The sequence below is a fragment of the Microtus ochrogaster genome, unplaced genomic scaffold (assembly GCF_000317375.1).
Source record: "Microtus ochrogaster isolate Prairie Vole_2 unplaced genomic scaffold, MicOch1.0 UNK31, whole genome shotgun sequence".
NCBI lineage: Eukaryota > Metazoa > Chordata > Mammalia > Rodentia > Cricetidae > Microtus > Microtus ochrogaster.
The window spans coordinates 3,024,012-3,049,218 of NW_004949129.1; the positions used below are offsets into that span (position 1 = coordinate 3,024,012).

Genomic DNA, 25,207 nt, shown 5'->3' on the forward strand with positions numbered 1-25,207 from the left:
CTGTCCTGGAACTAGCTCTTGTAGACCAGGCTGGACTCGAACTCCCAGAGATCCAGATCCATCTGCCTCTGCCTCCCGAGTGCTAAGTTTATACAATTTATTTTTGAATAGTAACTATGTTTTTGGTTTTGTTTTTTAAATGGATATGGGTGATTTTCTTCCATGTATTGTCTGTGTACCTCATGCCTGCCTGGTGCCCTCAGAATCCAGAAAAGGGCATCAGATCTTCTGGAACTAGAGTTACAAGCAGTTGTGAACTACCACATGGGTGCTGGGAACAGAACACAGGTCCTCTGGAAAAGCGACCTGCACTCTTAACTACTAAGCCAACTCTCCAGCCCAGCAACTATGTTTAACAGCACTTGATGTTAGGCAGGAGGCCAAGAAGTTATTATGTGTAACCACTGGCTTACAAATTTCCAGAAACTTCTGGGCAGTGGTGGTGCATGCCTTTAATCCCAGCACTTGGGAGGCATAAGCAGGCAGATCCCTAAGTTTGAGGCCGGCTTGGTCTACAGAGGCAGGACAGCCAGAACTGTTAACACAGAGAAACTCTGTCTCAAAAAAAATCCAGAAACTTAAGAACTGAATTTGAGAAGCAGCCACAAGTGTGTCTAGCGCCAGTAGCCCTCACTTCCACATCGGAAAAAGGAAGGCAAGCATTGTAGCTTTGCTTACATGTCAAGGGTGTTGTGAGGACCAAATAAGACCAAGCTTGTGTGGTGGTGGAACTGGAGATGGAGAGGCCAGACAGGAACTCACTGTACCTGTCCTGTGGAGATGTTGAAGTTCACAGGGGTTAAGGAGGAAGGAGCAGCTAGCGGAACTGAGCAACTTTAGTATCCGCAGGACCTTTGAGGGGAAGATGAAGGAGTCCCTGTGTTGTGTGCTCGATGTAGGCACCTAAGCAATCAGATGCTTTTGTGTGTGTGTGCACGGAGGTGGGCATGGGTGTAGAGGTCTGTATATAAGGACAGGAGTTTGGATCTCTAGCAAAAGCCGGGCGGTGGTGGCACACGCCTTTAATCCCAGCACTCGGGAGGCAGAGGCAGGCGGATCTCTGTGAGTTCGAGGCCAGCCTGGTCTACAACAGAGAAACCCTGTCTCGAAAAAAAAAAAAAAAAAAAGCCTGGCAAAAGCCATACATGGTGGACACACCTTTAATCCCAGCACTCTGGGAGCAGAGGCAGGAAGAGCTCTGTGAGTTCAAGGCCAGCCTGGTCTTCAACAGCCAAAGATACACAAAGAAACCCTGTCTTGGAAAAAAAAAAAAAGCCAGGAAGAGCAGCATGTGTCTGTGATACCAGCACTGGAGGGGGGTGGGGTCCCTGAAGCTCGAAGCTCACTGACTAGTCAACCTAGTCACTTTACCATCTGCGCCACTACTTCCCAGCCCAGACGGGCCCTTTCAGAATGGAAGTTTGCTCACAACCTGTGATTATAAAGATGTATTTACCTATGTGTGTCTGCATGCATACATGCCTGCACACCAGAAGACGCCATCAGATCCCATTATAGATGGTTGTGAGCTCCCAGATGGGTATTGGAATTGAACTCAGAACCTCTGGAAGAGCAGTCATTGCTCTTAGCCACTGAGCCATCATCTCTCTAAACCCACAGCCTCTGATTTTAAATATGCATGCTTTCTCTTTCTTAGGATAGACAGAAAGCTCCTTTGTGAGACACAGAGGACGTTGGTGGTCTCCCTGCTGCCTCACGCACACACACTGCCTGCCATGCTGTATCTCGTCTGTCCCACGCAGTTCAGTTCCTCTCGCACACACACTGCGTGCCGTGCTGTATCTCGTCTGTCCCACGCAGTTCAGCTCCTCGACACTGTCGTCTCCCACGCGAATGGGCTTTGTGTGCATTATTTACCATTTTTCTTCAGTGTTGGCGAGCAAATGCAGAGTTTATACCTCCAAAGTAAAACCGTAGCTCAGCCAGTGAGCAACGTGTCCCACCTTTGTAATCTCCCTTCTTGGATAAATTCTGTCCCCTCCCCCCTTTATTTTGTGCTTAGCAAACTAGCCAGCCTTCGGATGGAACTCTCCTCCCTACACCAAGAGATGTGCCTTCTCTCTGGGCTTGAAGACCAAGTCCTTGTTGCACTTAATTGCATATGTGTCACTGGGTTGAAAATCTGTCCAGGCTAGAGAAATGGCTCAGCGGGTAGGATCACAGGCTGCTCTTCCAGAAGACTCCCAGCTCCGGGATCAGGCAGCTCCCAGCCACCTGTAACTCCAGTGCCAGGGATCCCATCCCTCTAGCTTTCGTGTGCACATACCCACACACAGATGATTCAGAATAAACTAAATCATGGAGCTAGAGAGAGGGCTCGGTTAAGAGCACTGACTGCTCTTCCCAGTGGATCCCAGTTTGATTTCCACCACCTGTATCATGGCTCACTAATGTCTCATTCCAGACCAATGGGATCAGATGCCCTCTCCCAGCCTCCTCAGGCACCAGACTCACACATGGTAAAGAGACACACATGCAAGTAAAGCACCACCATAAACATTAAAAAATAATTAAATAGCGGTTGTGGCGGTGCGCACCTTTAATTCCAGCACTCCGAGGCAGAGGCTAGTGGATCTCTGTGTGTTCAAGGCCAACCTGATCTACATAGTAGATTCCAGGATGCCACAGGTACATACATAGTGAGACCATGTCTCAAAACACAAAACAAAATTACAATAATAATTTTTTTTTTTTTTGGTTTTTCGAGACAGGGTTTCTCTGTGCTTTTGGAGCCTGTCCTGGAACTAGCTCTTGTAGACCAGGCTGGTCTCGAACTCACAGAGATCCGCCTGCCTCTGCCTCCCGAGTGCTGGGATTAAAGGCGTGCGCCACCACCGCCCGGCCCAATAATAATATTTATGTTTAAAAAAATATGCATCTCGTCGGCTGGTGGTGGCACATGTCTTTAATCCTAGCACCTGCGAAGCAGGTAGATCTGTGTGAGTTTGAGCTAGCCTGGTCTACAGAGTAAGTGCCGGAACAGGTCCCAAAGCCACACAGAGAAACCCTGTCTTGAAAAATAAAAACAAAACAACAACAACAAAAAAAGTCTGCATCTCCTATTAAAATGTAAGTTCTAGAAAATTATGTTTGTTCTCTGTCCCTCTGATTCTCTAATGTCAGAGACTCTGCCTGACATGGACTAGGCCCTTGGGCAATCTTAAGCCTCATAAAAGATCCCTGATTCAAATCCACCTCAATTCTGTACAACAGAATCCACAGCCTCTTTCGTAAACGAAGACACGAACTGACATACACAGTGAGTTGTTCAGCTATGATCAATCCACTCAAAAAGATGCAGTGGAGTTTAAAACTAGCCTTCTGGCTGCAAAGATTTTCTTCTCTATCCTTTCTACCCTCGGCTACTTCTCATGTCACTCAGATTTCTAGAAGGGAAGAAAAGGAGAGAAAGAGCGTGAGAGAAAGACAGAGAAAGACACAGAGAAAGGGGAAGAAAGCTGGGTGCTGTAGAACCCAGAACACTTGCTGCCTTAAACAGAAACCAGCTTTGGAAGATCCCTGGCTCTCTGAGGGAAACGCTCTGGTCCCGGAGATATTGCCACAAAGGCAAGAACTATAGCTCTGCAGCGCCCTCTGCTGTTCAGATGCTTTCTTTTTGCCCCAAGAAGAGGCTACTTAGGTCAGCCATGGGGTAAATCGCATGGGGTAAATTACAGAGGTATAGGGCACAGCTGCGGGTAAGATAGAGCCAGGACCAGAACAAAGAAAAAAGAAAAAAATAGAGAAAGGAAATATTACCTTTCTCTATTTACTTAATAGTCCAGAACTATACCCCATGTCTGGGAAAAATATGAAAAAGGAACTTTATTTTTTGGGGGTTTTTTTTTGTTTTTGTTTTTTTTTGGTTCTTCGAGATAGGGTTTCTCTGTGGTTTTATTTATTTATTTGTTTGTTTGTTTGTTTGTTTATTAAAGATTTCCGTCTCTTCCCCGCCACCGCCTCCCATTTCCCTCCCCTTCCCCCAATCAAGTCCCCCTCCCTCCTCAGCCCGAAGAGCAATCAGGGTTCCCTGCCCTGTCTCTGGTTTTGGAGCCTGTCCTGGAACTAGCTCTTGTAGACCAGGCTGGTCTCGAACTCACAGAGATCCGCCTGCCTCTGCCTCCCAAGTGCTGGGATTAAAGGCGTGTGTCACCACCGCCCGGCTTGAAAAAGGAACTTTAATACTGGCACTCAGGAGAGAGGCAGAAGCAGGAAGACTCCTGTGAGTTTGATGTCAGCCTGGTCTACATAGTGAGTTCCAGGACAGCCAGGGATACATAGTGAGATACTGTGTCAAAAATAAATAAGTAAATTTTCAAATAAAGTGGAAAGAAACCTCTGTGTGACTTAGACTCCAGTTAAGTTGGTTGTTTTGAGACAGGTCTTCCTATACAACCAAGACTGGCTTGGAACCCATGAGTCTCCTGCCTTCAAGCCTCCCAGCTTGGAGTGGCTCTCTGTCTAGTCAGCGTTCTCTAGAGGAACAAAACCAATATAATGACTATCTATAATTTTGGGTATTGTTTTTTTTTTGAGACAGAGTTTCTCTGTAGCTTTGGAGCTTGTCCTGGAACTAGCTCTTTGTAGACCAGGCACAGAGATCCTCCTGCCTCTGCCTCCCAAGTGCTGGAATTAAAGGCATGCACCACCACCACCTGGCTGACTATCTATATTTATAAGAAATTTAATGTACAGTAAAGAATTTGTTAAATAAACTTATACTGGAATAGTAACCGCAGCTGCCTCACACCTGAGAGGCTGAGAACCCCATAGCGGCTCCGTCCATGGAGATGGGGGTACCTCAGCAATCCCAATCTGGCACCCAAAACCAGAAGAGCTACTGGTCCACAGTCAGGGATAGGAGTCTGGAAATGCTGGTTCTAATTCAGCCAAGAAACAGCTGCAGCTACAACAACAGAGGAAATTAGCTCAGCAACACAAGAGAAGAACAACTGCGCCAAGGACAAATAATCTTCCTTCTGGGTGGGGTGGGGTTCCCCACAGCAATGAAGGCAATCAGGACAGTGCCTTACATGAGGCTTCCTGCTCAGGTGACTCTAATTTGGGGCATGTTGACATTAAAAGCAAGCATCACACCTTCACGTCTCCTTCATTAAGGCTGTAAAAGAGATTCTTATACACTTGAGAGGGTAGCCCATGCCTGTAACTCCAGAACTCAGAGCTGAGACAGGAGGATTGTGTGTTCTATGCCAACCTAAACTTTAAATTGAGACTGGGATGTGTGTCCTACAGGTGTAGGATCTTAGCACTTTATTAAAAAAGGTTTAAGAGGAATGATTTAGAGACCCTCTAGGAATTCCGAGGTTCACTTAATCTTTTGACAATGGCCAAAGACATTGTCCTTGTCCCTCCAAATGCTGTGGTTCATTTATTTCTAATTATATCATGACTTGGAGATATATGACCATCCAAGCACTGGTGTTCCTGCTGAGGCAGTAAGATTATTTGAGTCCAAGGGTTCAAAATCAGCCTGGGCAACATAGCAAGACCCCACTTCAAAAATAACAATAGTGCTGGGTGTGGTGGCGCGCACTTTTAATCCCAGCACTAGAGAGGCAGAAGCAGGATCTCTGTGAGTTTGAGGCCAGCCTGGTCTACAGAGTGAGTTTCAGGACAGGCTCCAAAGCTACAGAGAAACCCTGTCTCAAGAACAAAACAAAAAGTCAAAAAGAAATAAGTGAGTGTGACGATTTTTTAAAAATTTTAGGGAGGAGCACATGAAGTACAAAACAGGGAAAACTGACTTTGGTGGCTCACACCTGTAGTCCCAGGACTCAGAAAATTGAGGCAGAAGAATCACTGTAAGTTTAGTGCCAGCTTGGGCTATAGAGTGAGCATGGATATATACACAAGCATACACATTCAGATACAGGGTTGTGTACAGGGTTAGCAAGAAGGTTCAGCAGGTAAAGGCACTTGCCACCAAGTCTGTCAACCTGAGTTCAAACGCCAGTCCATACAGGGTAGATGGAGAAACAGACTCCCACAACTTTCCTCTGACCCCCACACGTGTGATATGCTGTGGCACATACATGTCCCACTCTCTAACACATAAATATATGTAAAAGCAAATTGGGTAGGGAATGCAGAGATGTCTCCATTGCTAGCATTTGCTCTATGTAGTCACGCAGACCTAGGTTCCCATCCCTGGGACTCATGGAAAAAGCCAGCTGCAGACACCGAGAGAAACAGAAGGAGCTCTGGGGCTGTCTGGCCAGCCGGCCTTGCTGAGTTCCGGGTTCGGTGACTTTCAAAAAAAATTAGGTAAAGAAAGATTGAGGGAGATACCTACTGCTGACCTTTGTTCCCTGTATAAACATCTTCAACACAGAGACATGCAGGAAAGATAATTGTGAGGCTTTATTTATTTATTTGCTTATTTATTTTGAGACTGGGTCTCTCTATGTAGACCAGGCTGGCCTCAAACTCACAGAGATCTGCCTGCCTCTGCCTCCCGAGTGCTAGGATTAAATACAATTGCCACCATACCTAGTAAAACTTTAAAATGAACCAGCTTGCCTCCATCTTGGGCTTAAAAGCCATCTTATATTAAAGACAAACTAGGTTCATTCTCATTTATGATTAAACCTTTGTTTCTCAAAGATTGGGCTATGCTCCCACCTGTAACCTTAACTACACATGGCTGTGTACTGCCTGTTCGGGGAAACAGCAACTATGCCTCTGTTTCAAAAAGGTGTTAGGACTACTTTTTTTATGCTTATGTTCTGCTCTTTGTTTGTTTTTCAAGATAGGGTTTCTCTGTGTGGCCCTGGCTGTCCTGGAACTCAGTCTGTAGAGCAGGCAGGCCTCGAACTCACAGAGATCCACCTGCCTCTGCCTCCCAAGTGCTAGGATTAAAGGAATGTGCCAATACCATTTCGTATGTTCGGCTTCTATAACCCCACCATTTGGAAACCTCCTATCCCTGAGCTATAAAAACCCTTGTCTTAAAATGTTAGTCTCTCGAACCCCACTTTTAAGGGGAGACTGCCTGTACATACGAATTTTTAAAAATTGCTTGCTTTGGGCTGGAGAGATGGCTCAGTGGTTAAGAGCATTGCCTGCTCTTCCAAAGGTCCTGAGTTCAATTCCCAGCAACCACATGGTGGCTCACAACCATCTGTAATGAGGTCTGGTGCCCTCTTCTGGCCTGCAGTCATACACACAGACAGAATATTGTATACATAATAAATAAATAAATATTTAAAAAAAAATTGCTTGCTTTAGTTAGCTTAGTCATGATGATTTGGGTCGGTGGTCTTTCTCCTTGAATCTTTGGAATTCTGGCAAGATGGCTGAACAGGTAAAGATGCTTGGGGTCAAAACCTGACAGCCTGAGGCTGGAGAGGTGGCTCAGCAGTTAAGAGCACTGACTGTTCTTCCAGAGGACCTACCCCATCAGCTCACACCCATTCATAACTCCAGTTCCAGGGGCTCTGACACTTTTCTGGCCTCCCTGGGACACCAGGCACACAAATGCAAACTTTAAAAATGGGAAGACCCAGCACTTGGGAAGCAGAGGCAGGCAGACCTCTGTGAGTTCAGGGCCAGCCTGGTCTACTTAGTTCCAGGCTAGCCAAGGGTACAGAATGAGACATTGTCTCAAAAACCAAACAACAAAACAAACAGAAAAGGGAGTAGGGGAGAGTAAGAGTGGTTTGTTTTCACAAAGGGACGGGAGATGCTAGGATACAGGAGGTGGAGAGGGTAAGAGTGGCTTGTTTTCACAAAGGGACGGGAGATGATGCTAGGATACAGGAAGGTGGAGAGGGTAAGAGTGGCTTGTTTTCACAAAGGGACGGGAGATGCTAGGATACAGGAAGGTGGAGAGGGGCAGGCATCAGTAGCGCCCTGCCAGACACGTGACTAACCCTTTATTATGCCCATTGCAGTTGCTGCCAGGAGGCCAAGTGGGGCAGAGGGATGGAGAGAGGGACATGGATTCGTCTGTGGTTGCTATGGTGCTCCAGGCCGGATTTGCCCATCTCTGCTAATGGAGCAAAGGGTAGAGGAAGGAGGGAGGCAGAGCTCAGAGAACAACCGGTCTCCTCCCTTTCCCTCTTTTATCTCTGGAGCAGATGTGGGGTGCATGTGTCTGGAGTGGGGGTACTGGATCAGAGGTAGAGAAAAGGGTAGTATGCCCAGATTAAGAGGCTTTTGAGATGGGGGGCAGACTGAGTGATGGGGGTAGGGCCATCCTACCTATATCCAGAAGCTAACCGATAATATTAGAGAAAGGGGGGGGGGGAATAGGGTAGATGGTATTAGCATGAGAGAGAAGAGGGAGGGAGATAGGCAGGGAGGGATGGAGTGAGGGAGGGAGGGAGGGAGGGAAAGAGGTGTGGAGACAGACTGTACAGTCAGAATGCCTCTGACTGCATTCTCCTGAGCCACCCAAACCTCTAGGCAGCCTGGATTCCAGGGACAGGAGAGCTGCCGAAGAATGGGCACCACGGCAGTGATCACACCTTCTCTTGTTTGGGGGCTTCTAAGTTGCTGTTTCCTCTGCAGCTGGGCTCTGGGGAGCCAATGGTCCTTCCGCTCTCTGCCTCCACTACCCTCCCAAGCCAAGGCAGGACCTGGGCCCACATGGAAGCCCCCGCAGGGGGCCAAAGCGGCCCTGGCTTTTCTCTACTCCGGAGACATTCAACAGCTGTCAGGGGCTAATTGCAGTGAGAGTTATGAAGTCCATGGAACAGAAGGCAGTGTGGGGATCCCCCCAGTCCTACAGAGAGCAGCGGGCACCCTGGCCCAGGCTGCCAATTTTCTCAACATGCTTCTACAAGCCAACGACATCCGGGAGTCGAGTGTGGAAGAGGACATTGAGTGGTACCAGGCACTTGTCCGAAGTGTGGTAGAGGGGGACCCAAAAGCCTACAGGGCTTTATTGACCTTTAACCCTCCACCAGGGGCCAGCCACCTTCAGTTGGCCCTGCAGGCCACCCGGATGGGGGATGAGACCATCCTCCGGGACCTCTCTGGGAACAAGGTACAGGAAGAAAATCCAGAAGAGGACCTGGACAGCCCTGTCCTTCAGAAGCGAGTACTGACCAATGACCTAAGGAGTCTTGAAAGCCCCAAGTGGCCACGGGGGGATGGGTACGTGGGGGACATACAGCAGGTGAAGCTGTCTCCTCCCTTCCTGGAATGCCACGAGGGCCAGCTCCGTCCTGGCTGGCTAGTCACAGTCTCAGCCACATTCTATGGTCTCAAGCCAGACCTCACCCCAGAAGTCAGGTAAGTGGGTTTGGGAAGGACTTGATGGATCTGTGAGTGTGAGGGGGACATGACTCTACTGCACTGTGCACAGAACATGTGTCTGTAGGGGGCACAGATGTGTGTGTACATTCAGCTGTGCATATCTATACTATTAACATTCTCAAGTGTTTGTGATGTTTATGAACCAGTCAATTTATACATATGTATCTGAACATCTGTTTGTATGTCTTCACTTTATTTCACTTATTTATTTTGGTTTTTTGAGACAGGGTTTCTCTGTGTAGCATTGGCTCTCCTGGAACTCACTCTGTAGACCAGGCTGGCTTTGAACTCATAGAGAGCCACCTGCCTCTGCTTCCCGAGTGCTGGAATTAAAAGTATGTGCCTCCATTGCCCAGCTTTATTTTTTCTTTTTTTTTTTTCTTTTTGCTTTTTCAAGAAAGGGTTTCTTTGTGTTACAGACATAGCTGTCCTGGAACTCACTCTGTAGACCAGGCTGACCTCAAACTCACAGAGACCCACCTGCCTCTGCCCCCTGAGTGCTGGGATTAAAGGCATGAGCCACCACCACCTGGCTTATTTTGTTTTCTAAGACAGTTTCTCATGTAGCCAAGGCTAACCTGGAATCCTGGTCCTCCTGCCTCTGCTCTCCAAGTGTTGGGATGACAGGCATGTGGCTGGCTATCTCTTGATGTTGTTTATATGCTGAGGACAATGAGTGAGGAGACTTTCACTCTTGTGCAAACACAGGTATTAAACATGTGTATGTGGGGATGTGTGTGTGCACATGGGTGAGTATAGATAGGGGCAGGTCTTGGCTCTCATGGCTCGCAGAAGAGATGAGAGAAACTGATAGTCAGGCGGTGGTGGCGCACGCCTTTAATCCCAACACTCAAGAAGCAGAGGCAGGCGGATCTCTGTGAGTTCAAGACCAAACTGGTCTACAGAGCAAGTTCCAGGACAGCTAGAGCTACACAGAGATACCCTATCTCGAAAAACAAAAAACAAAAAGAGAAAGAGAGATAGAGAGAGAACTTAATGACAGTAATAATCCATATTCCTGACTTCTCAGAGGAACCACACAGGCACTTCAGGAGGCTTCCCAGGACAGGGGCTTGGAACCAACATCCTTTTTGCACAGGAGTTGGCTGAGTCCCCAGTGTCACTCCCAGTGACCAGGCTCTTGGTGGAGCAGACCCGTTATCCTATCTCTCCTGCCACAGTACTTTGTGATATTCCTCAAAGAACTGGCTCTGCGCTCAGCTAGGGGGAAGCAGGAGCAAAGGAACACAGCGCAGCCAGGCATGCAGCAGCCAGCATTGCTTTCTCAGTTCTCTGCCCCCATATATTGTTCCCAGGAGGGCTCCCCCTCCTGTAAGCTGGCATCCTGGCTCTTTGCCAGAGCCCTCCCAATTCACTCACAACAGAGCCCGTCCATTCTCGGACTCCTTCGCTGTGACTAGTTCAGACGTGGTTTGGGCAAAGGAAAGTAGTGGTAACCAGCGAGGCTGCATATGTTGTGTGTAAATGCAATGGGCAAGAGCGAAAAAAATCCCTTCACGGTGATCACCCGAGCCCGGGGCTCCTGCGTGTCTTGACATGCCTTTTCCTTCTCCCCACTGATGAGAACCAGGAAATGATAAGATATGCTGACTAGTGAGGTGGGAAATACACTAGTGGGAGGGGACTGTTGCCACAGAGACCGGGCTAATGGCACCGGAGGTCTGCCTTGAATGTGTGCAATCCTGCCCCTGCGCTAAGACTGCACTGCCCAATAATGTAGTGATTGTCTCCGCACCTCCGCTGGGCGCCTAACTGCCAATTTGCTGCCCTAGGGGCCAGGTGCAGATGGACATCGACCTCCAAAGCGTGGACATCAATCAGTGTGCAAGCGGCCCAGGCTGGTACTCCAACACCCACCTGTGTGACCTCAACAGCACTCAGGCAAGGAGGATGGGTCCACTGAGGCCCGCCTTCATTCCCTTTCGCCCACCGGCCCCGTCCCATCCCCCCCAAATCCAGCTCCCAGAGGCAGTCGACAAAGCCACCCTTTCACCTGGTTTTCTCAGGGCTTCAAGGGGGTCCTAACTGATTGTCGAGGTGAAATGACAGGGAGGCCAAAGTACAGCCTGTGTCATGCCTCCCATCTCTCCCAAGAAAAGCTATTCCGCATGCCCAGGAAAGCTCAATGTGCCTCCTTGTTTGCCCTCGCCTGGTACTCAGCACCCCAGGGTCTCTCTTCAGGGGAACTTCTGAGCCTTGCCTGCTTCCCTTTCCTGGGCTCCACGCTCCACATCAGCACAGCTCTGAACTCCTCAGGGCGCACAGAGGATGCTCCAGTGATATTCACCCAAGTCAACAGAATTGCTGGTTGGATGTAGGAGGAGCCTAACCAAAGCTTGGAAAGGTCTGGGGTTTGGTGACGGTGACAAACGCCGAGCCACTCCCAGAGATCTGTTCTCAGCCACTGACCTCAGCAGGGTGCTTAACAGCCCTGCCGGGCTCTGAGGCCCTGTTTTGTCCCCTGCTGAGCAGACATCAATAGGAGGAGGTAGAAAAAAATTGCTAACGGGCTGGAGAGATGGCTCAGAGGTTAAGAGCATTGCCTGCTCGATTCCCAGCAACCACATGGTGGTTCACAACCATCTGTAATGGGGTCTGGTGCCCTCTTCTGGCCTTCAGGCATACACATATACAGAATATTGTATACATAATAAATAGATATATTTAAAAAAAAAGAAAAAAAAAAAGAAAAGCGTCCCACCAGCCTGGCCTTACACTGAGGAAAGTAGTCCTGTGTTAAAGCCAGATATGTCCTGACAGAGAAAGTTACCCCTCCACGGGGGTCTTTTTGTTGTTATTGTTTTGCTTGGTTTTTAGTTTTTGGTTTTTCTTTGAGACAGGGTTTTGCTGTGTAGCCCTGGCTGTCCTGGAACTCTCTCTGTAAAGAAGGCTGGCTTCAAACTCATAGAGATTCACCTGCCTCTGCCTCCCAAGCTACCACTGCCCAGCCAAGGGAGTCTTTTTAAAAACTTATCTGTCTTTTTTTTTTTATTTTAACAACTTGATTTTTTTTCTAATTTCATTTTATGTGCATTGGTGTGAGGGTATCAGATTCCCTGGAACTGGAGTTCCAGACAGTTATAAGCTGCCACGTGGGTGCTGGGAATTGAACCTGGGTCCTCGAGACCACTCTCAGTGGCGCTCTCAACCACTGAGTCATTGCTCCAGTCCCTAGCTTACCTGTCTTGATTAGAACTACTGTTGCTGTGGTGGATCACCATGATGATGGGGAGGAAGGGGTTTCTCTCACAATTCCATATAACAGTTCATCATCAAAAGCAGTGAAGGCAGGAACTCTAGCAGGGCAGGATCCTGGAGACGGGAGCTGCTGCAGAGACCATGGAAAGGTGCTGCTTACTGGCTTGCTCATCTTTTGTATAGAACCCAGGACCAAAAGCTCAGGGATGGCCCTACCAACAGTGGGCTGGGCCACATCAATCACTAATTAAGAAAATGCCCTACAGCCGGATCTTATGAGGGCACTTTCCCAATAGAGGCTCTTTTTTTTTTTTTTTTTTTTTTTCGAGACAGGGTTTCTCTGTGCTTTTTGGAGCCTGTCCTGGAATTAGCTCTGTAGACCAGGCTGGTCTCGAACTCACAGAGATCCGCCTGCCTCTGCCTCCCGAGTGCTGGGATTAAAGGCGTGCGCCACCACCGCCCGGCTTCCAATAGAGGCTCTTATTGCTCCCAATAACTCTAGCTTGTGTCAAGCTGACATAAAACTAGCCAACACGAAACCTATATGCCAAGTGGGACAGCTATGGGAACCCTTTGAAGCAGGGGGTAGGCGCATAAGAGGTGTGATTGGGCTGTGAGTTCTCCCTGTCTTCACCTCCCCCAGTACCTAGCCCTAGCAACAGCTAGGCACCAGGAAATGGGACATGAGGCTCCTGTTACTGCCAGCCTGAACAAAAGAGTTATGTATCCTGGTTATGTATTCTGTATTCTTTTCTTGGATACTCCTTGAAAAGACCCAACAGCAGGGAATGGGGACGTTTGCAGAGGTGGGGGTGGGAGTGGGTGTCTGGGCAAGAACCGGAGAAAGCTTTTGGTGAAATCTCCTATTGTAAACCCAGAAGTCATGGAGGGAGGGAATTCTTCCCAGCAGGGAAAGCTTTCGGAGAAAAACATCATACAAAATAATGCCATTTGTCATCCTCACAGTGTGTCCCTCTGGAGAGTCAGGGTTTTGTCCTTGGCCGCTATCTATGTCGCTGCCGACCTGGATTCTACGGGGCTAGCAGTTCTGGGGGTATGTAAGTGTGGAGAGGGCTAAGCAGAGGTTTTGCTAGCCAAGGGAAGTTGGGATGGAATATCTGTGGGGTTGACACACAGGTATGAGGCAAGTTAGCCTCTGAACAAACCTTAGCCTGGTGTCTTCCTGTTACCATGCCCTTACTGGGACACAACCCTTTGCTCTTATTCCTGGGGCCATAAGTTACAGGAGGCCATGTGGCCCTCAGGACCCAAGGCTAGAACCTCAGAAATCCCTACCCAAGTTCTCTTTACACCCATCTTGTCTTTCGTAGGATTAGAAGAGAGTGCAACTCAGACTGCTGGGCAATTGGGGTCCCCTCAAGGCAGCTTAGGGAAGCTGCTGAGGTGCCAGCCATGTCCTGAGGGCTGCACTAGCTGTCTGGATGCCACGCCATGCCTGGTGGAGGAGGCCCTGGCACTGAGGATGGCAGTGCTGGCCTGCCAGGCCTGCTGCATGCTGGCCGTCTTCCTGAGTATGCTGGTGGCCTACCGTTGCCGCAGGAGCAAGGCAAGAAGGCCCCCATCTCTCTTCTATGCACACGTCCAACCCATCTCAAATAAAGCGCCAAGTCTTGGGAGAATGGGTGCCAATCTTGCTTCTCCACCTGAAGGTGTGACATTAGGCAGTGACTTTTCTAGCCCTGTTTCGACCTGTTTCTTCATCTGCAACATTGTATTCATTCAACAAATACTAGTTGAATGTCTGCTCGGAGCAAACTACTACATAGGCACTCTACAACAGAAGTGCTCTGGATTCCCAAGGCACAGAGGAAGCAGTGAGACAGAGGCAAGGCGGGGAGTGGCTTTCAGGTGCCATGGGGCTCAGAGGAGAGACCCAGTTGTTCTGGAGGAGATGGCGTTGGAGAGAATTTCTAGAAAAAGTGTTACTGGGGCCAGGCTCAAAGGTTCATTGGTTTTATCTGGGCAAAGAAGAGGAATCTTATTCTAGACCAAGGTGCAGTAGGCCCCAAAGCTTGGAAGAATGCCAGAAGCCCTTGCTAGCTCCAGCAACCTTAGGTGTGAGCCCAGCAGAGCCCTTGGTGCAAGCATAGGTAGACACTGCTGTGAGACAGGAGACTGGCTGTGAACAGGAGGTGGAGCCAGTGCTGTTGGAGGAAGCCCAAGGCCGAGTGAGCCTCCAGACAGGCCAGGCTTGGTGTCCTTGGAGCCCTGCTTACACCTTTCTCCCTGGGCTTACAGAAGATCCGGGCATCTGGAATCTTCCTGCTGGAGACCATCCTTTTTGGATCCTTACTTCTCTACTTTCCTGTGAGTCTGTGACCAGCAGCTGAACTTACTTCTTAGTATCCCCTACTCCCAAACTCCAGAATCCTTTTCTGTCTCTTAGGAAGATTTAGTGACTTTAAATTCCCCTGACCAGCGTGGCAGTGGTACATGCTTTTAGTCCTGTCACCCAGGAAGCAGAAGCAGGTGGATTTCTGTGAGATCCAGGCCAGCCTGGTCTACAGAGCGAGTTCCAGGACAGTTAAGGCTACACAGAGAAACCCTGTCTCAAAAAACAACAACAACAACAACAAAAGTTAAATTCCCCCTACCTATTCACACAAATGGCATGCTGGCCTAGTAAGCTCTGGAAGCAGACACCCAGATTGTAAGGAATTTTCTGGGGGCTGGAGAGATGGCTCAGAGATTAAGAGCACTGGCTGCTCTTCCGAAGGTCCTGAGTTCAATTCTCAGCAACCAAATGGAGGCTCACAACCATCTTTAATGAGATCTTGCGTTCTCTTCTGGCCTGCAGGCATTCATAAAGGTAGAATACTGTATACACAATAAATAAAATTAAAAAAAGAAAGAAATTTCTGACTTGCTGGTGCAATAAGGCAAGTTGCCTACCTCCCCTTCCTGATCCTTACGCTCCAACAGTGCAAAAGGAAGTGTGAGGCCCCCACTGTGGGGCTGCTGGGAAGATTAGTCACACACACACACACACACACACACACACACACACACGACACGGATGGAGAGGGAGGAAAGCATAGCAGAGGGCAGCTGTCTCTGTCTCCTGGCCAGCAGGTCTTCATCCTGTACTTCAAGCCCAGCGTGTTCCGCTGCATCGCTCTCCGCTGGGTCCGGCTGCTGGGCTTTGCCGTCGTCTATGGGACCATTATACTGAAGCTGTCTAGGTAGGCCCTTGCCGACCTCGCCACTGGCTACCCAGCTCACTCACCCAGTGAAGTCTTTTGAAGCCAGTCCTTCCCCTGTATCCTCAGCCCAGTCTCAATCACTCGGCTTTCTCCCTCTATGTAGCCTTTGGAAAGTTCGGGGGAGGTAAATATGCAGGGGGCTGGGAAGCAATGGACGGACTTAGGACTCTGGGCTCACACTCGGTCCTCCAGACTTCCCACATGTACCTTACTCCCCTCAGGGTGCTCCAGCTGTTTCTGTCTCGAACAGCCCAGCGAGGCCCACACCCAAGCAGTGGGCAGCTGCTGCAGCGCCTGGGACAGCTCCTGTTGTTGGTATTGGGTTTCTTGGTCCTGTGGACAGCTGGTGTCCTGGAGCCAGGCATCCAGCACACGCCTCTGGTGACCCAAGGCCACACTCCCACCGGCCGCCATTTCTACCTCTGTCACCACGACCACTGGGACTACATCATGGTTGTGGGTGAGCTGCTTTTTCTTAGCCCATCCTGCTGCTGGCCCAGGTTGCTTCCATGTTGTTCTTGAGCTGGTTCCCCTGGGTCTGTGCTGCCCAACACAGTTGGTTTTGGAGAGGGGCAAGCAGGCTGCTGAAATGGTGAGGGCTTTTCTTTCTCTCTCTCTCTCTCTCTCTCTCTCTCTCTGTGTGTGTGTGTTTGTGTGTGTGTGTGTGTGTGTGTGTGTGTCTCTTTCTCTCACCCCCCCAGCGGAAATGCTGCTGCTGTGTGGGGGCAGTTTCCTCTGCTACGCCACCCGGGCTGTCCCCTCAGCCTTCCATGAACCACGCTACATGGGCATCGCCCTGCACAATGAGCTGCTACTCTCTACTGTCTTCCACACGGTCAGGTGAGGGCTGGCCCCCTTCCTAAGACTCCTACAGCCCTGCCAGTGTTCCCCACCTCCGGGTGAAGGGGTCCATCTAACAGCGATCCTTGCATGGCTGTGATGCCCAGCAGGGTACAGAAGGGCTCCACATACACCACTCCTCTAACTCATATCTCCTTCAGGAGAGATACCCAATCCACAGGAAGTGTGTCTGGTTCCTAACTGCCTGCCTGTCAGCCCTGAGCGGTTCCCCTCGAGCCCAGACCCCTTCCTTACCCTTTAGCCTTCAGAGTAGCAGGCCTGCTGTGTGTTTATGAGAACCTGTCCCTGTAGCGGAGGAAGAAGCAAACTACGGGCTGTTCCTCATAGAGTCCTGGGCACTGTTCTGTTCTGTAACCTGGACAAGCAAAGGCGGTGGGGTGAAATCGTTTAGGAGGGCTTCTCAGAATTAATTAGTGAGAACCTTGAGATCACACCTCTGATCCAGAGAAGGCAGGAAGGGTGTGGTGTCCTCCTGGCAGAGCACCAGACTGGGCTAGAGTGGACATCTAGTGGGGTGAGGCAGGCAGGCTGCTGCCACCTGCACTGACCACCCTGTCCCATCTGGCCCTTAGGTTTACGCTGGTTCCTTCCCTGCACCCAGACTGGACCCTTCTCCTCTTCTTCCTCCATACCCATAGTACAGTCACGGCCACGCTGGCTCTGCTCTTCATCCCAAAGGTAAGGTCTTTCCCCTACTATGTGAGGCAGGCCATCAGTCCCTTGGTAAAGAAATTGATGAGCATCCCAGGCAAGGACTTGGCTGAGAAAGGAAGCTACTCCCTGCTTCCAGTTCCCATGTAAGCAACATAGAGGGATAGAGAAAGACTTTGTTTGGTTTGGGTTTTTTGTTTTGTGTTTTGTGTTTGGGTTTTTTTTTTTTTTGTTTGTTGGTTGGTTGGTTGTTTCTTTGTTTTGCTTTTTTTTTTTTTTTTGAGACAGGGTTTCTCTGTGTAGCCCCCACTGCCCCAGAACTCACTCTGTAGACCAGGCTGGCCTCGAACTCAGAGCTCCTCCTGCCTCTGCCTCCTGAGCACTGGGATTAAAAGCATGTGCCACCATGTCTTGCATCCTTTCAGCCCAGCTGGTAGACTCTGAAGATGTGGGGAGCAGGTTAGAAAGCTGAAGGCCGTGCCTATGGACACTGTGCTGGTCCCTTAGGAAGACGAGTAACAGGGAATAAAATTCTCTGAGACCTTGGATCCCAAATCAGAGACGGGTGAAGACTCCTGAAGTAGAGACCGAGCAGGTGAGGACAGAAGTAGGCAGGATGCCATTGTGTCTCCCATATCCCTCCCCCCATCTTGGCTAGTTCTGGAAGCCAGGGGCGCCTCCCCGAGAGGAGATCTTGGATGAGGTGTATGAAGATGAGCTGGACCTGCAGCGCTCAGGCTCCTACCTCAACAGCAGCATCGCCTCAGCCTGGAGTGAGCGAAGCTTGGACCCAGGGGATATTCGGGTAGGTCCCTCTCCTCCACCCAAGTTCCTTTGATATCAGTGTTTAAGGTCTGAGCAGGGGAGCACAGCTGGGCTGCCACGGGGGGGACTACAAACCACAGAATCACCTTCCCTGATCACATACCATCCACTTGAAAGGAATCCCCAAAACCCAGACGCCCAGGCACTGAAGGTCCAGGCCCAGCCAGGAGTTCATTCTTAATCCCATGTCCTCATCATGGGGTGGGGCAGACTAGAAAAATCTCAAGTTCCTAGCAAGATGGGATGGCTAATGACCCTAAGAGTCAACTGTGGGGTCTAGAAAGAGTCCCCACGCCTGGGCTTCTGCACCTTCTTCGATTTTGTTGTTGTTTGGTTTTTTTTTTTTCATTTGATTGTTTGTTTCTCTATGTAGTCCTGGCTGTCCTGGAACTCATTTATAGACCAGGCTAGCCTCCAACTCAGAGATCTGCCTGCCTCTGCCTCCCAAGTGCTGGGATTAAGGGTGTGCACCACCACACTGGGCACCTCTGCATTTTCTATGTGACCCATGTCCACTTCCTTAGAACATTTGAGGAGATTGACGGAACTAGTAGATGGAGACTGTTATATGTCAGTTCTACGAAACCTTCCCTGCTCTGAATTTCTCCCCAAACAACAACAACCACGACAATAAAACCCCAAAACTGAAGAAGATGCAGAGGCCCAGAGAGGTCAATACAATACCTTCGAGATACATGTGGGTCAGGAGTCTTAAAGCCAGACCTGTCCTGCGCTACAGGCTGATCATTTCCCAGATCACAGTGCTCCAAAGAAGTGAGGGCACCCTGAATCCTCAAGGCTGAGTGGATCCAACTCAGAACCAACTTGGCTCTGGTCTCGCAGGAGTGGAGTGGTGAATTCTGCATTTTAGGAACAGGAAAGGGGACAGCTTTGTGAAGTGATGCCCCAAGGAAGGGAGCACCAAGGTTGGTGGGGGGCGGGCTCTGTCTCTCAGAGGTGGCTCTGCTGCCCCGCCCCTTCCTTGCAGGATGAGCTGAAGAAGCTCTATGCCCAACTGGAGGTCTGCAAGACCAAGGAGATGACTGCTAACAACCCCCATCTTCCCAAGAAGCAGAGAAGCTCACGCCAGGGACTAGGGCGCTCTTTCATGAGGTACCTGGCTGAGTTCCCAGAGGCCCTGGCTAAGCAGCACTCCCGGGACTCTGGCTCTCCAGGCCACAGCAGCCTGCCAGGCTCTTCTCGACAGAGGCTTCTCAGCTCCAGCCTTCAAGAAACTGAGAAGCCCCCAGCTCTGCGCAAGACCCACAGCACGTATGACCACCACAGGGAGCATAACACACCCCTCCTTGACTCCACACTGAGGAGGACCCTGTCCAAGAAGTCCTCGACATCAGAGGGCCAAGCAGAGGGGCCCCCAGCCCTGGGCTTCAGGTCGGCCAGTGCCCACAACTTGACCGTAGGAGAAAGACTCCCCAGAGCCAGGCCCATTTCCCTGCAGAAGTCACTTAGTGTTGCGGCTGGCTCCAGGGAAAGGGCTCTGCTTGTGGCCAGTCAGGCCTACCTGGAGGAAACCTATCGACAAGCAAAAGAGAGAGAGGAGAGAAAGAAAGCGGAGGCAGTCGCAGTGAGCCCAGTGCCAAGCCCAGCGCTGAGCCCAGCACGCAGGCCATCTGCCAGGAGGTTGGAGAGGCCTCTAAGGCCTCCTCTGTCAGCCCCACCATCCCCTGCCAAGAGCAGCAGCCTTGACAGTTCTCATACTCCGGGGAGGCCTCAGGAGGAGCCTGGGAGAAGGCTACCTCACCCACCCATCCGGCACCAGGTCTCCACACCTGTCTTGGCTCTGTCTGGGGCCTGCCTGGGAGAGCCAAGAATGTTGTCTCCCACTCCAACCTCCACATTGGCTCCTGTTCTGTTGCCAACCCTGGCCCCACCCTCTACCCCTGTCCTGGCACCACCCTCTACCCCTGTCCTGGCCCCACCCTCTACCCCTGTCCTGGCCCCACCCTCTACCCCTGTCCTGGCACCAGTCCCATTGTCCCCCCAAAGCCCGCCCCTACTCACTTTCATCTGCCCCTGGGAGAATGCAGAACTGCCAAGCAAGAAAGAAAATGTGGTCCAGGAAGGTCCCACGGGGTCAGAGCAAAGCAGCCACCTACCTGCCTCAGCTCGGACCAGGATCTGGAGGGCCCTCTCTGTGGCAATGGAGAAAAGGGGAGCTGGAGAGAGTGAGAGGACCACCGAGGATGGACATGTCCAGGGGGAAACCGATGACGTGAATGAGGACAAGCCCAAGGTCTTCTCAAAATCTCACAGCCTCAAGACCCCCCTGCAGCAGGGCTCCGTGCACAGCCTGGGCCTGGCCATCAAAGCTCTAAGCCGTTCTAGGAGCACCTACAAAGAGAAGGAGGGTGGGGAGGACAACCCTGAGACTGAGAAGGGAAAGCCTACAGGGTTGAGCATGGCGGCTCCACCCCGATCCCCCAGGCGAGGCCGGCCCAAGGCAGTGAGCAAACAGGCTGCCCTTAGCCCCTGTGAAGATGAGGAGTCTCTCCAGAACCAACAGAATGCTCACACCAGCAAAATGCTCCATGGCTGTCACAGAGAGGGCAGCAGAGGACAGGACGATAGGAACAAGAGGGCATCACAGGGCCCAGGAGAGCAAAGAGTTGAGAGAACTGGTAAGCTAGGGCTTGCTACACTGAGACAAGTTTTTGGGGACAAAAATGCTGAACAAGCAAAGGAATCCTCTGTGGGTGAACAAGAGGCAAACAATTCTGCCCTCCAGCCCCTAGGCAGTGCTGACCACAGGGTGGCAGAGGTATGCCCCTGGGAAGTACCTCACTCAGGAATGTCCCAGTCAGAGAGTAGCAACAAGGCCACAGTCTGCCCCTGGGAGGGGACTGAAGGAAACCTTGAGAAGACACCATCAATACAAGTTCTAAGCAGCTCCTGGGAAGAGAAGGAGAAAGCCCCAGAGGTATCAGAGCCCAGGGGTGTGGGAGCCATTACTGGGAGAAAGCCAGAGAGGCTGATCCGGAGTCAGGAGGCAGTGTGTCCTTGGGAAAATGCCGACCCTAGAGGTCTGTCTCCACAGTTGGCCCATCGGGATTCTGACAGAACCCAGGGCAAGTCTGCAGTAGTGGGCAGTCCAGAGGGTCTTCCACCTGAGGCTGCCAAGGCTGAGCTGTGCCCCTGGGAACTGAGTGATAAAGGGGAGAAGACATTGCCCCAGAGAGTGAAGGAACTCCCTGAAGAAAGGCAGAAATCCCCCAAGAAGGCAGTTCTCTGGAGAGAACAGAATCTGGGCAGAGACCTGCTGTCTCTCTGTCCTTGGGAAAGTACAGATTTTCGGGGTCCCTCAGCAGTCTCACTTCAAGCCTCAGGAGGCTCAGGGAGTTCAGGCAGTGGTACTGCAGAGATCTGCCCACGGGAGTCCTCTAATGGCAAGAAAGCTGAGCTCTGTCCCTGGGAACTGGGAGCAGGCACAGACACACTGAATCAGGGAGGGGATGGGGAGACCGCCTCTAGAAAGGGGTACTTGGGAAAGATGGGGGAGCAAACTGCAAGGGCAAAGGCTTCAGTCCATCCAGGGCAGGAGTCAGTGTGCCCCTGGGAGGACGCAGCCCCTGAGCAGTCCAGCCCACATCCAGACAGCTCCTCCTCCAAGGCTGGTGGGCAGTTCCCAAGCAGTGGGGCCAGCCAGGCCTTGCAAGTGTGTCACCGGGAAGAGCTCAAGTCAGAAGAGAAGCAGGCAAAGCCTTCAACAGCAGAAATCTGTCCCTGGGAAGTAGATGGAAGAACCGGGGACAGGACATCAGAACACACACCAAAAAGAGAATTTCAAAAAGGTGAGGAAAAAGTACCTGGAAAAGCAAGAATCCAAACTTGGGAAAAGACTGGGAGGCAGATCCAAAAGCAGGAAGCGATCTGCCCTTGGGAGAGCATGGACCTTGGTAGCACTCCACAAAAAGACACAGAGAAACCCCAAGCCATTCTCCAGAAGCAAGGCAGTATGGGAGGCAAAGCTGCTGAGATCTGCCCATGGGACATGGAGGAGAGCCTGACGGCTGAGAAGGCCAAGATCTGTCCCTGGGAAGTGGGTGCTGGCGCCGGAGAGGAGAGGACTGTGGGAGCTGGAGCCTCTGGGATCTCTCTGAATGACACAGGCCAGACTTCTGCAGATTCTGGACCTAGGCAGATAGCAGCTACTACTCCAAATAAGTCAGAGAGGCCGAGCCTGGAGAAGGAGGAGGTCTGTCCGTGGGACAGTGTGGGCTCAGGGGACTCCTGTCAGCAGCCAGACACTCTGAGCACCGAGAAACCAAAAGATGGGCTCCAGGATGGTGTGATCGCCAGGCCAATAGAGGTGTGTCCCTGGGAAGTAGAGGAAGTTCCTGTCAGTGAAAAAGCCAAGATCTGTCCCTGGGATGTGAATGTGGGAACCAAGGTGAAAAGCCTGGAGCGAGAGACAGAGAGTGAGCCAGCGGAGGAAGGGCCAAAGGATCTGGAAAAGGTGGCAGCCCAGGTCACTGAGGTCTCAGGCTTGCCCAGCAACATCAACAGTCAGATCGCAGAAGGGCAGTCCTTGGAAGCAAGTGACAGGGTGACAGATATGGGAGTCCTGAGGGAAGATCTGAAGACAGGTTCTCTCCCAGAACACACAACCCAAGGAAAAGCTGCAGCTTTGAAATCACAGTTCCCCGTGGACGAGGGAGGAACAAGCAAGGAGCTAGCCAGCCCCCAGACACTGGTCAGTGCGGGCAGGAGGGTTGCTGAGGTGTGTCCATGGGATGCTCCTATCCCAGAACAGAATGAACCTGACAGTGACACCAAGGTTGAGCTCTGTCCCTGGAAGGTGACTGGGAGAATTATGGAGCCACAGACATCAGGACCGAATGAAAAGGACTCTCAAGAGGAACAAGAAAGGGTCCCTGAAAAACCAGAGCACAAAGGGGTAGCAGTTCAGGAAATGCCACAGATCAGCAGCCTTGGGAAGCAGGAAGCTATGTGTCCTGGGGAAAGTCAGGACTTTGGGGTGCAACCAGCCACAGGTGCTTCTGACGGAAGCAAAGGCGGTTCTGAGAAAGTGGGCTCTGTGGGGTCCAGGGTGGCAAAAGTGTGTCCTTGGGAAGTAGAAGAAGTTCCCTCTGCTAAGAAAGCAGAGATCTGCCCTGGGGAAACAAGTTCAGGAGAGGTGGTGGAGGGGGCACTGGACCAGGGGCAGGATCGAGAGTCACAGGGGGCTGGAGGAGCTGAAGGACGCTTTTTAGAAGCAGAAGGGACAGTCTACCCCTTGGAAGGCACAGAGTCAGCAGAGCTCTTCCCTGAAGCAAACATCCTGGACACAGACCACTGTAAGGTCAGCCCCCATGGATCAAGCAGCCCAGGGAAAAGGCCAGCAGAACTATGTCAGTGGGAAGTCACAGACCCAGAAGGAAATAAAATCAAGGGCACCATGGCAGATATCTGTCCATGGGAGGAAGCCAGAGCCCCAACTGATGGATCTGGCCTCCTGGCTTTACCGACAACCCAGACAGATGTCCCTGCTGCTCCTGAGAACTCACTCTGCCTCTCTGTACACAGACCTTTGGAGAGCTTTGTTCCAGTGAGCAAGAGCGTCCGTCCAGAAGTGAACAAGTCACCCAGTGCTTTTCTTCTGGAAGGTGTCAGAGAACAAGAACCTTTGGGACTTGAGGCTGGAGCCAAGTCAGCTCCAGAGCCCAGTCTCGAAGAAGCGGAGGCTCCAAAGCCTTCCTCCTTAACTGAAGACCAAGGACAAATGGCTTCTGAAACTCAAGATGGAGAACTTAGCCCTCCATTTGCTTATCCTTGGGACTGTGAATGACACTGCCATAGAGAGGTCAGAGCTCCTTCAGGACACGTCCCACGTGCCAGTTCCCAAATAGCTGACTCAAAGACTACAGACGCTTGGCTTCTCCTCTCCTCAAGAGGCCAGAAGGCAATTCATTCAAAAACTGTACAAGAGGGGTGCAGTTTGGGGGCTAAGAGATGGCTCAGAGGTTAAGAGCACTGGCTGCTCTTCCAGAGGTCCTGAGTTCAATTCCCAGCAACCACATGGTGACTCACAACCATCTGTAATGGGATCTGGTGCCCTCTTCTGGCAGAACACTGTATACTTAATAAATAAAGTCTTTAAAAATAAAAAATAAAAAAAAAAGAAAGAGGGGTGCAGTTTGAACCCTAAGGGACAGCCCATCCTCTCTATTCTCTTTCTGCTTGAGGAAACAAAAGCTGGGTCCTCCCCTTCTAAAGAACCCTGCTATTTGTCCAGTGTACCTGACCCAAGCCATTCAAGTCTGAACTCTCACTTAAATGAAGCTTACCCAAAACAGCAAAGAACTAAGCCACACAAGGCAGTGGCAATTGGGAAACTGTGGGTGAGAGAAGGCTGTACAGCCACGTAATTCAGGATGAAAGGCAGGGCTAGAATACGGCCCAGTGGTTAGGAGCATGCACTACTCTTGCATAGGGCCTAGGTTTTGTCCTCAACACCCAGTCAAGTGGCTTACAACCACAGTAACTCCAGCTCTAGGGGACTCCTCCAGCTGCTTCTTCTGGTCTCTGAGGTCACCTACATTCAGGTGCACATATCCCCACATAGACAGAATAGACAGAAAGATAAACATACACACAAATTTTAAAAAAATTATTTAAAAGATGAAAGATAAACCGGGCAGTGGTGGTGCACGCCTTTAATCCCAGCACTTGGGAGGCAGAGGATCTCTGTAAGTTCAAAGCCAGCCTGGTCTACAAGAGCTAGTGCCAGTTCCAGGATAGGATCCAAAGCTACAGAGAAATCCTGTCACACACACACACACACACACACACACACACACACACACACACACACAAATCAGAGGAAAAACAAAGACAAAATATGTGCCTGACAGACCTAGACCATCTTCCCTGACACATGGTTCCATGGAGCCCAGGTTTGTTTAAGGCTGACCTTAATCTTCCGATCCTCCTGTATCAACACTACCTGAGTTCCCGGATGACAGGGCTGTATCTCTATGCCCAGCGTACTCAATGGTGGCAATTGAACCCAGAGCTTCCTGTATGCAAGACAAGCCCTGTCACCTGAACTATATCCCCAGCCCAGCCTATGTGTTTCTGTGGGAATGTGTGGTGCTGGGAAGTGA

At 50.7% G+C, this 25,207-nt stretch overlaps 1 protein-coding gene across 1 annotated transcript; it reads left to right on the forward strand.

Annotated features, from left to right (window-relative positions):
* The first annotated feature begins 8,403 nt into the window (after positions 1-8,403).
* On the forward strand, positions 8,404-24,106 carry Gpr179 (G protein-coupled receptor 179). The gene is made up of 11 exons (XM_026789897.1): positions 8,404-9,279; positions 11,097-11,205; positions 13,489-13,576; positions 13,854-14,089; positions 14,782-14,850; positions 15,616-15,725; positions 15,968-16,206; positions 16,448-16,586; positions 17,180-17,285; positions 17,917-18,063; positions 19,072-24,106. Exons 1-11 carry the CDS (start codon positions 8,486-8,488, stop codon positions 23,887-23,889), a joined length of 6,855 nt encoding a protein of 2,284 aa, XP_026645698.1. The 5' UTR covers positions 8,404-8,485; the 3' UTR covers positions 23,890-24,106.
* Positions 24,107-25,207: the final 1,101 nt, after the last annotated feature.